At 37.7% G+C, this 12,635-nt stretch overlaps 1 protein-coding gene across 2 annotated transcripts in view; it reads right to left on the bottom strand.

Moving 5' to 3' along the window:
• Cbs (Cystathionine beta-synthase) overlaps positions 1-12,635 on the bottom strand; it is a 149,061-nt gene that overhangs the window by 16,722 nt on the left and 119,704 nt on the right. For both annotated transcript variants that reach the window (XM_067140996.2, XM_067140995.2), the window contains exons 8-10: positions 2,590-2,767; positions 2,111-2,245; positions 1,373-1,566 (exon numbers count right to left, since the gene is read on the bottom strand). In XM_067140996.2, coding sequence (XP_066997097.1) covers positions 1,373-1,566; positions 2,111-2,245; positions 2,590-2,767 — 507 coding nt within the window. The remainder of the gene's footprint in view (positions 1-1,372; positions 1,567-2,110; positions 2,246-2,589; positions 2,768-12,635) is intronic.

The following is a 12,635-nucleotide window of genomic DNA, read 5'->3' as shown; positions in this document are numbered from 1 at the left end:
ACTTCTTTACGATTGGTTACAACATTCTTATTAAATAGCTTGTTGACAATTGAGCTGCAGTGAGAACTGATGGTAGAATGCGTTCTTTGTTCAAGGTACTTGCAGGGGTTAAACAAGGCTGTAATCTTTCACCTTTGTTGTTCATAGTGGCAGGGAGGGATTCAGTTAGGTGAAAATGTAGCAAGCAGTCTGACCCACGCTGACGACTTGGTCTTAATGGCAGATTGTGCGGAAAACCTGCAGTCTAATATCTTGGATCGTGAAAATAGGTGCAATGAGTATGGTATGAAAATTAGCATTTCTAAGACTAAATTGATTTCAGTAGGTGAGAAATCCAAGGGAAGTGAATGTCTAGTGTGTTCTCCCAGGATTGTAGTATAGTGAGATTGAATCAAGGTGCAGTAAAGATAATGAAGTGAGCTCGCTGTTGCAAGCAACAGTATTCTGTAAGAAGGAAGTCAGCTCCTGGATGAAACTATCTTTACATCTATCTGTATTCAGACAAACTTTGCTTTGTGGGAGTGAAAGATGGGTGGACTCATGATATCTTATTCATAAGCTAGAAATAACAGACATGAAAGTAGCGAGAATGATTACTGGTACAAACAGATGAGTACAATGGCAGGAGGGTAATTGGCATGAGAAGATAAGTGATAAGTTAGGAATGAACTCGACGGATGAAGCTGTATGCAAAAACTGGCTTCAGTGGTGGTGTCGTGTGAGGTGAATCGAGGAGAATAGTTTACCTAGTAGAATAATGGACTCTTATGGAGGGTAAGAGAAGTAGAGGGAGACCAAGACGACGATGGTTAGACTCTGTTTCTAATGATTTAAAGATAAGAGGTATAGAACTAAAGGACGCCACGGAATTAGTTACAAATAGAGGATTGTGCTGTGATTAGTAAATTCAGAAAGGCTTACAGACTGGACACTGAAACGCATAACAATCTATAATGAAGATGTAAACACCAAATATGTCACCAGAAATCTTTTACATGCTGACATTGTATGACATGGAGTGTCAAATGGACTATTTTCCACTCTTCAAAAATCCAACTATCTACGCTATGTTTGAATCTTCAATCTTGGGTTTGGAGGCTGACACTCTACCACTGATCCACTGAGATATTTAGTAAATAATCTTTCAGAAATGCAAGTTGATTTGCATATGACACTGGTAATTTGAAAATTGGTGCTTTCAACAGATATCTCATAATCAAAAGTGCAACTCTTCAAAGAGAAGGCTTTTCATTTATAAGGTAACAGATATACGATCCACAGAAACCTTCAAGAAGAGTTAATAGAACTCAATACCTCTACTTTTACAATTTGTGAACACAAATAATTCATTTACATTAAGAAAGTTACTCACAGAGCCTCTGAGAATGAACAACAAGCACAAAGTGGTCTTTATCTAAGATTCGTGATAGACGACCCAAGGTAGTGTCCAGATTTATCTTGCGAAACTGACGGTAAAGTACTTGTTCCACAGGATCTGTAGGGAGTGCACGACAATTCACCATACGGGACATGAGATTTCCGAGTGTTACCATTCCTTGAACAGACCTAAAAGAAGAAAAATACATCAGAGGTGCATGGGAAAAACAACCAGAGCACTGAATTTTAAGTACACTTTTAGAGAAAAATTGATTAAGATTTCAAAAATTAAGATTTAAGGTGACAATATATCTGAACAATTATAACCATATTCATTCTTATTTTTAAGTGAAGGAGAGTTAAATTATATAGGTGTAAGAGGTGAGCTGGAAGGAAAATGAAAATCTCTAGACACATTTCTAACTAGACAGCACTAAAAAAACTGCAGCCGTATTTCAGTAAAGAGAGGAGTTAAAGAGTACGATAAATTTATGGCCTTCCTGAGCACTGGTAAAATAGCATGAAACATGTTGGTTTAAACTGATGGAGCAAGCATGCTAGGTATATGAAATTCGCAATCAAAATAAGCACGAGTGAGCGAGCGAGTAATGGAATGAAGTCAAGTGATGCAGAGAAATAGATTGCAAAGTAAAGTCTTAAAGGAAGTAGGTGAATACTGCAATACAGGATTACATAATATATTCATGTTGTAGCCTAAATACGAAATTCTTACCCTGAATCATCAACAACTGGCAGTTGGTCATAACCTTCCTTCTTCATTATATCAACTGCTTCTTGGCAGGTGACAGATGGCAGTACAGTTAATGGAGCCTCCAAACGCAAGCAAGACACTTTTAGTCGCCACCACCTGTAAGAATATGTTACTCTAACATATGATAAAATCACATAATCACAAAAATGGGGGGGGGGGAGGAGGTAATTACATAAATGGGATTGTAAATAAAGAGTAAAGATCTAATTCAAGAAGACAAATTGGGGCAAATATTCATTTATAAAAAGGGGAGTTAGGGATTGGAATAACTTACCTAGGGAGATGTTCAATAAATTTCCAATTTCTTTGCTATCATTTAAGAAGAGGCTAGGAAAGCAACAGATAGGGAATATGCCACCTGGGAGACTGCCCTAAATGCAGATCAGTAGTGACTAATTGATCTCAACACAATAGGATTCAACTTAGCATAATGAGCTTACCAGTGTTCCTCCATTCCAACATCCTCAATAAACTCTCGGGCCTGCATCCAGTGATCACTTAGAAATTTAGTCATATAATTACGCACACTATCTGGCAGAATTACAACACAGCGTTGACCTTCTTGCAATGTGGCAGCAGCTTTCATAGCAACAGACATGGCAGAACCACTGCTACCACCTGAAAGCAAGCCAATATTATAAAGAATTAAAATGAGTAGAAAATATTACATAAAAACATTGGAACACTAAGTAAGTAACTTGTAATTACTCAGAATTAATAACAACTACCTCTACTTGAACAAATAACACAATAACACCTTTTATTAATTCTTACTGCCAGCCAGGTAGCATATGATCTGCTGCCTATAAACTCCCCACTGTGCACACGTGTAGGAAAGAGAATACAATGCATCCTGTAATATAAGAAGAACCTGTCACTGTCCTTATCCTATTATTGTTTCAATCCATATTCCTCTATTTTGATAAATGTATTTATCTGTCCTATTCACTACTGATACTCACCTGTTCACATTTGCTTTTATGTCGCACCAACCCAGACAGGTATTATGGTGACAATGGGATACGGGAGGGCTAGGATTAGGAAGGAAGTGACCATGGCCTTAATTAAGGTACAGCTCCAAAATTTGCCAAATGTGAAAATAGAAAACCACAGAAAACCATGTTCAGGGCTGCCAACGTTGGGGTTTGAATCCACCATCCCCCGAATGAAAGCTAATAGCTACATGACCCAAACTGTGTAGCCAACTCACTCTGTGATACTGACCTGTTGGGCTTCCTTTCTCCTACAGTGTATGCCCAGTGTTCCTAGTCTTCTACCACCTACATTAAGTTATTTCTGCCTACTCTTTAACTGAGCTCACCTGACTTTTCTTATCCTACACTCCACACATCAAGATCAACCAAGATTTACTTCCCCAAGAGTGTCAATCAATTCATTCACATTCCCTATCAGTTCATTACTTAGTCTGTTCTTAAACAACATCAGAGAAGTTGGAAGTTTAACAAACATCTCCCTTGATAAATTATTCCAATCGTTAATACCTCTTCATACTGTAATGGTTCAAATCCCGTTACAAGCAGTCATCTGTATTATTATTATTATTATTATTATTGTTATTATTATTATTATTATTATTGTTATTATTATTATTATTGTTATTATTATTATTATTATTATTATTATTGTATTATTATTACTGTGTCTGTATTATCATTATTATTATTATAACTATTATTGTTTGATTCAATTCTACAATCTGATTTTGCTATGTATGAATTAATTATCGCTTGCTTTATGGTATTTAATTTATTTTGTATATATAAGTGTCTGTGTATTAGCATCAAGATAATATAAGAGTGAGACTTAATGCCTAATATCAGATATGGATGTGTTATTTGTGATCCTACCTTTTAAAACATTGCACCACATTGTGCAATACTGCTACCATAACTGTCGAGTCATCGCTCTGCCATTTTATGCTTTTTTTGTGCTAGGGACTTTACGTCGTACCAACACAGATAGGTCTTATGGCGACGATGGGATAGGAAAGGCCTAGGAGTTGGAAGGAAGTGGCCGTGGCCTTAATTAAGGTACAGCCCCAGCATTTGCCTGGTGTGAAAATGGGAAACCACGGAAAACCATTTTCAGGGCTGCCGATAGTGGGATTCGAACCTACTATCTCCCGGATGCAAGCTCACAGTCGCGCGCCTCTACGCGCACGGCCAACTCGCCCAGTATTGTATGCTTTTAGCATTGACGTCATTTTTAGGGAATTCCTAGATCACCTTACGCTTTTCCACAACAAGCTGCAATGCTTTGAGTTGGGTGGGCATGACATCATTGCTATTTTTAGAGATTACGTGTGGGTGTCAACTAATGGTTATATAAGCTGGTTGGATCTTATAACATCAGGCAGTCATTTGGAGAGTGAGACCACGGATGGTCAGTGAAGTCAGATGAATGGAGCCTTGGTTGATGGATAGTCGTATGGAGAGTTAGTTTTTTTTTTTTTTTTTTTTTTTTTTTTGCAAGCTGCTTTACGTCGCACTGACACAGATAGGTCTTATGGCGATGATGGGATAGGAAAGGGCTAGGAGTGGGAAGGAAGCGGCCGTGGCCTTAATTAAAGTACAGCCCCAGCATTTGCCTGTTATGAACATGGGAAACCACGGAAAACCATCTTCAGGGCTGCCGACAGTGAGGTTCGAACCCACTATCTCCCAAATACTGGATACTGGCCGCACTTACGCGACTGCAACTATTGAGCTCGGTTGTATGGAGAGTAAGGCCACAGTTGGTCAGTCAGTGAGATCGAGAAGCAGCAGTAACATGGATACTTAGTCGTCAATCACCATATGGATTAAATGTTCGGAGTGGGTTTTGTGCATCTGTCCGGTCGAGTTGTTGTGTCAGTTCGGTGACAGCCGAATATTGAGTCGTCGTTATGCAGACTAACAGTTATCAGTGAATTACTTTTAAAGTTGATTGTCAAGTGTGAATATAATTTCAAGCCATACTATATCTCGTATGTGAAACTAAAAGGATACATCACCAAATTAGACTTGAGATACCTACATTAGACACCAACTCAAAGGAATACGTCGTAATAACACTCAAAGTGTTCGAGGTACAGTCAAGTGAACAGTGAGGGATAAATATCTTGTATAACTTTTAAATGTCCGGTCAAGAGGATTTCACGTTTAATGCCTACAGTTTCATTCAGTTATAATGTCAGTTTTATGTTATTTTTGGTACTATAGCAGTAAATCTCACTGTTAAAAGTCAATTTTTAAAGAATATATTTTGTTCATTACCAAATATAATTGATTGTTTCATTTCTATTAGTAGATCAGATAACCTCACATTTTAATGGGGAAACCGAACGCCAATCTCCTTTTCCCAGAATCTATATGTTATGTTGTCAAAGTAAGCTTATTATCTCAGACCCTAGAGATATTCAAGACTCTCATTCTATTATCACTACATCTATTTGTAGCTGGCACCCATCAACAATTATGTGTAAATAATCAGGCAAGAACTAAGTGTGAGTACATAGTCCGACGATTGAGTATTTTATTTCATGAATATTTTAATTCTATTTCATATTTTAAATAAAAATATGTACTTTGCGACTATTACTAACTGATTCTGATGGTTCTGTCAGCTTCCGCTTCGAACGCTAGCGCTGTATCGCATCTGGGGAGTCATCTGGTGATGAATGAACGTACTATTTCCACTTCTATTATAACGTCTAAATTCACAGTTCATTGTTGAAGAAGCCTTTCTCGTGGAGAGTCGAGATTTTCTTCTGATGACGACACAGAGCACAGTTCTCTGTGAAACGTAAATAATTTCATTACATTTTCTTGACACAGAATAAGCATAAAAGCCTATATCATGTCTATAAGTATGGGCCGTGAAAGCATCAATGGCAACATTAAAAAATTTAATATTATGTATAACCACCATACATGAACTCAATTTCGAGAACTCTCTAACGGCCACCCATGTGACATGAGCTAATGATTGTGTTGCGTGTTAGCTTCTATCAGTATTGCCAAGTTTCAAGAATGGCTCGATGGAAGATATTATTGGGATCGTATTTGTAAATCAAATGTTGTTGTTTGAGTCATCAGTCCATAGACTGGTTTGATGCAGCCCTCCATTCCACCCTATCCTGTGCTAATCTTTTCATTTCTACGTAACTATTGCATCCTACATCTGCTCTAATCTGCCTGTCATATTCATACCTTGGTCTACCCCTACCATTCTTACCACCTACACTTCCTTCAAAAACCAACTGAACAAGTCCTGGGTGTCTTAAGATGTGTCCTATCATTCTATCTCTTCTTCTCGTCAAATTTAGCCAAATCGATCTCCTCTCACCAATTCGATTCAGTATCTCTTCATTCGTGATTTGATCTATCCATCTCACCTTCAGCATTCTTCTGTAACACCACATTTCAAAAGCTTCTATTCTCTTTCTTTCTGAGCTAGTTATCGTCCATGTTTCACTTCCATACAATGCCACGCTCCACACGAAAGTCTTCAAAAACATCTTTCTAATTCAGGTATCATTGTTTGAAGTGAGCAAATTTCTTTTCTTAAGAAAGCTCTTCCTTGCTTGTGCTAGTCTGCATTTTATGTCCTCCTTACTTCTGCCATCGTTAGTTATTTTACTACCCAAGTAACAATATTCATCTACTTCCTTTAAGACTTCATTTCCTAATCTAATATTTCCTACATCACCTGCCTTCGTTCGACTACACTTCATTACTTTTGTTTTGGACTTATTTATTTTCATCTTGTACTCCTTACCCAAGACTTCATCCATACCATTCAGCAACTTCTCGAGATCTTCTGCAGTCTCAGATAAAATAACAATATCATCGGCAAATCTCAAGGTTTTGATTTCCTCTCCTTGGACTGTGATTCCCTTTCCAAATTTCTCTTTGATTTCCTTTACTGCCTGTTCTATGTAAACACTGAAAAGGAGAGGGGACAAACTGCAGCCTTGCCTCACTCCTTTCTGGATTACTGCTTCTTTTTCAAAGCCCTCGATTCTTATCACTGCAGATTGATTTTTATACAGATTGTAGATAATTCTTCGTTCTCGGTATCTGATCCCTATCATCTTCAGAATCATAAATAGCTTGATCCAATCAACATTATCGAATATCTTTTCTAGATCTACAAATGCCATGTACGTGGGCTTGTCCTTCTTGATTCGATCCTCTAAGATCAGACGTAAAGTCAGGATTGCTTCACGTGTTCCTACATTTCTTCTGAAGCCAAACTGATCTTCTCCCAACTCAGCTTCAACTTGTTTTTCCATTCTTCTGTAAATAATACGTGTTAAAATTTTGCAGGCATGAGATACTAAACTAATGGTGCGGTAGTTTTCACACCTGTCAGCACCGGCTTTCTTGGGAATAGGTATAAGAACATTCTGCCGAAAATCGGATGGGACTTTTCCTGTCTCATACATCTTGCACACTAAATGAAATAACCTTGCCATGCTGGTTTCTCCTAAGGCAGTCAGTAATTCAGAGGGAATATCATCAATTCCAGGTGCCTTGTTCCTATTTAGGTCACTCACAGCTCTGTCAAACTCTGACCTCAAAATTGGGTCTCCCATTTCATCAGCATCAACAGCCTCTTCATGTTCCAGAACAAAATTATGTTCATCTTTACCTTGATACAACTGCTGGATATGCTCCTGCCATCTTTCTGCTTTGTCTTCTTTCCCTAGAAGTGGCTTTCCATCTGAGCTCTTAATATTCATGCACCTAGATTTCCTTTCTCCAAAGGTTTCCTTGATTTTCCTGTATGCAGCATCTACCTTTCCCAGGACCATACAGCCTTCGACATCCTTGCACTTCTCCTTCAGGCATTCTTCCTTAGCTACCTTGCACTTTCTATCCACTTGATTCTTTAATCGCCTGTATTCTTTTCTGCCCTCTTCATTTCTAGCATTCTTGTATTTTTGTCGTTCATCAATCAGGTCTAGTATCTCCTGAGTCATCCACTGATTCTTAGTTGATCTTTTCTTCCTTCCTAACATTTCTTCAGCAGCCCTACTGACTTCATTTTTCATGACTCTACACTCTTCCTCTATAGTGTTTCCTTCAGCCTTTTCATTTAGTCCTTGTGCAACATGTTCCTTGAAACAATCCCTCACACTCTTTTCTTTCAACTTGTCTAGATCCCATCTTTCGATCAAATATGAAGTTAAAATAAATAAAATAAAAATATATTCTTAAAACAAGCAAATGTGCATCATAATTTTGCAAAGTGGTGAAATATAATGCTTATTAAAATAACAGGCAAAATATGCATTCTATGCAACACTAACTCTTGTTTAAATGGTTGTAAATTTAGTATTTAACTTGCATATCAAGTGAGCATACTTTCTGACAGTGGAGAAAAAATATGCAATTTCTTACAATTCCTGGCCCTACTGACTGGTTTCATGAATTACACCAGTCAGCACGATTTTTGTTGACTCTGTTTTCCTTATGTATGACTGGTTCCTTTCATCCTAAAATGAAAGAGAATCAATGGTATAATGGTCCTGGTTTGTTTTTATGGTCAGGGCATTGATTTTTAATGTTTTTCATTATTATTATTATTATTATTATTATTATTATTATTATTGAAGTGTGAGCAGCTTCTCTGTCTGCCATTTCAACATCCAGCGGGGCAGAGCTAGTGCATGTAATCTGTTTGACTGTGACTGGGCTGAAGCCTCAGTGGACAGGGCCGGCGCTCATTGGTCGGACATCGCTACAAGTGCCGTCATTGACCGCTACGTCGCCGATGCCTCGAGGGGTACAGAAATGACTAGAGCCCCAGACTGAGAACTTTCTATATCTGGAGGCTTCCACGAGCTTCAAAAGGCTGATGTATCTCGAAGGGCCAGCTGCGGGCATATAAGACAGGAGCGACATGCCAGCGCAGTTCGAGTTCCATCAGTCAGTAGGTGGACTTAATGGAGCAAAGGAGAACGAAGAGTGCTACATTGCGAGCTACATCAGTTAGTAGCCAAGAGCGAGAGACAGCAGGAGTTGGGAGGGGCAGTCTGTGGAGTGTTCGTCTGTCGAACTGAGGATTGTCCTGTTTGTCTGTCGTTGCATGTGTTTACCTTGGGGCTGGCTGCTGTAGAAGAACATTGGGTGTTCTAGTGCAGCATGAAGGGGACACTGGGTGCTGACGTGTGTAGGCTGCGAAGGGAGTTCCAGCGGGGTGTGGACAGCGAACTTCATCCTGAGCTACGAGACTATGTATCAATGTTGTGTTTTAGTAATTAGATAATAAATTTTAGAAATAGAACGCTACCAGGTTCTGTCTTCATTTACTTATCCTGCCAACATAATAATAAAATGATGATGATTATTATTATTATTATTATTATTATTATTATTATTATTATTATTATTATTATTACTCAAGCTGGGCTGAGTGGCTCAATCAGTTGAGGCACTGGCCATCTGACCCCAACTTGAGAGGATCGATCCTGGCTCAGACAGGTGGTACTTGAAGGTGCTGAAGTACATCAGCCTCATGTCAGTAGATTTAATGGCACTCAAAAGAAATCCTGTGGGACTAAATTCCGGCATTCGGTGTCTCCGAAAACCGTAAAAGTAGTTAGTGGGACATAAAACAACAACAAAATTATTATTATTATTATTATTATTATTATTATTATTATTATTATTATTATTATTATTATTAATACTACTACAACCGTCTTTCCTGATATAGTTGTCATTTTCCCAGTTGCACAATCTTTACTGCTAGGCCATGTTTACACTCTCTTAATAATGTTATTTGTTTTACGTCCCACTAACTACTTTTTAAGGTCTTCGGAGACGCCGAGGTGCCGGAATTTAGTCCCGCAGGAGTTCTTTTACGTGCCAGTAAATCTACCAACACGGGGCTTTCATATTTGAGCACCTTCAAATACCACCGGACTGAGCCAGGATCGAACCTGCCAAGTTGGGGTTAGAAGGCCAGCACCTTAACCGTCTGAGCCACTCAGCCCGGCTACAGACTCTTACCCAAACAGAAATTTATACAGATTATAATAATGTACATATGCAATATTCCCTAACTACACATTCTTCTTACAATATTATGTTCTTCCATCTTAATTTAAAAACTCACATGATATTTACTACTTTATATTACAAATTATTTTACGAAAATTTTCTAACCTAAAATTGGGAGTTAGTCGTATACAAACATTTCTTAACCTAAAATTGGGGATCATACTCTTGTACAGTTACAATACATCCTTTTGATTTGCGAAGATTAATTTACAATGCATCTGAGCAAATCACATTCTGTGAAGATATTTACAATACATCTGAGCAAATCACAGTCTTTTCAGAATAGAAGTCTACACAGCCAGTCAAGTTCACTCAAAACCACAGAAAATTTACACATTCTTGTTGACATACATAGAACATCTGAACTTAAATACTTCATCTTGCATACCTCTTAAGATTGTGAATATTGTATGTACCAATCATGTCACCTTTATTGTTCAACAGGTGATAAGCACACTTTCCAACTTTCTTACCTATTGTGTAAGGTCTCTGATACAATTTGAAAAACTTGTGAATTATTGTCAGCAGATGAAATGTGTGGAACCTTTAGTAACACCTCCTCCCCTACTTCAAAACTATCTGCATGATGCCTCCCCTACTGCATCACCCTCCTATCAGCTGCCTTCTTAAATGAATTGGGATTTGTCAACTGGATGATCACCTTCAGAGGTACCTTCTCTGCAGAGGCCAAACCTACCATGGTTGCCAACCTTACACAAAAGCTCTCTTCCCATTCTTTCACAGGTAACTTACACAGACTTTCATTCAGAACACACATATATTTCACATTCAAAACATTCCTCCTCTTCTGAAAACATAAAAGAATCCCATGTCTTACAACAATACTCTTCCACACATTTTTCAAATCATTCACACCACTTTCTGCATCAGATCTTCCACTAAACCTACTTCTGAATTGACTTCCCGTTATCTCATACACATTACCCTTCTCACTTTCCTTAAACTTTCTCCAAATACCAAAAAATCTCTCCAACATAATTACTCCTCATAAAATCTTCAAACCCTGAATCCCCATAATATTCACAATCCCTCTTATGATTCTCATTATGCATACAATGTGACAACATTCCCGTCCAAAGACTTTCACCCACAGCATCGACAGTTTTCATCCACTCATCCTTATCTGACATACCAGCTTCAATCACCTCAATCTCATTCACACAACTCATCTCACATGTTCCCTCACTCACAATGAAATCACTACTATCTTTGACCTCGAGATCCCCACCATTACCACTAAATTCCCCAACAATTACTACATCTTCCATATCCTTCATCGTAGTTCCCACTCCTGTATCATTCATCCCATCAACACTGTTGCTCTCGACCCTCTTAACGGAAGTTTCATTAATCTCTAAATCATCACTGCTCTGATACATTATCAACGTAACATTCTCCTCACTTACACCAACATCTACATGATATATCTTCCTCAAAGACTCAACCTCCACAAAATAATCTTCATCACCTTCACACAAAACTTTTTTCAATTTCACAATTCTGCTCAATCTGTGTGGATGATTATTCCATGCTAGAATTGGTCTCTTAAACCATTGAAAGTACATCCACAGACAGAAGTGAATTTATTGGAAGAAGTTAATAAGTTAAAGCCGCCGATGATGATGATGATGATTATTATTATTATTATTATTATTATTTTTCTCAAGGGCTGCTCCGGATAACCAATAAAAGTTCTCTCCAGGCTAGGAGGCCCGAGGGAGTACCTCTACACTAGAAAAAGCATGGTAGAACCATCACCAAGGAAAAACAAAAGAAAATGCAACCTAATACTTGAAAAAAAAAAAAAAAAAAAAGAGAGAGAAAATTAAAGAGTATGATGGGAGATTACATTTGGGGATTAATTCGCAAAACCCACTAGAATATAAACAAAAGTCAAATCAATATACACCTGTTTACTTCTAAGGCCACAACTGCATTTATCATTTTCCAAATGGTGTTCTCTTAATTTTTCTGGTTTTGTTTTCCTCTTTTTTTCCTACCATTTTTTTTATTTTTATTTTATCTATACACACATACATTAAGTGCATATATGTCTAATTTTAGTCAAAGCTGTCAAACCTCTTGTTTTAAAAATTTGTGCAGTAAGAGTACTAAAAATACACTGAATTATGTATTGTAGTGAAAGAGATTATTCTGGTTCATTATTTGAAACTGCCAATATCCCCTAGTAGAATACACAGTAGTTGTGAATTAAAATATATTTTGCCCATCCATTCGTATTTCAAGATATTGTAAATGTTTATTTTATGGAAATCGTACAAAAACAGGCATTATTTTCAAAAAATAAGGTTATAAAAATGTCTTTTCATTCTCCGTGATGTTTCTACCATACCTATTTTAGTGCAGATGGACTCCTTAAGGTGACTAGTTGG

Source organism: Anabrus simplex, chromosome 2 (genome assembly GCF_040414725.1).
Source record: "Anabrus simplex isolate iqAnaSimp1 chromosome 2, ASM4041472v1, whole genome shotgun sequence".
Classification (NCBI taxonomy): Eukaryota; Metazoa; Arthropoda; class Insecta; order Orthoptera; family Tettigoniidae; genus Anabrus; species Anabrus simplex.
This window is presented reverse-complemented; position numbering and strand designations above follow the sequence as displayed.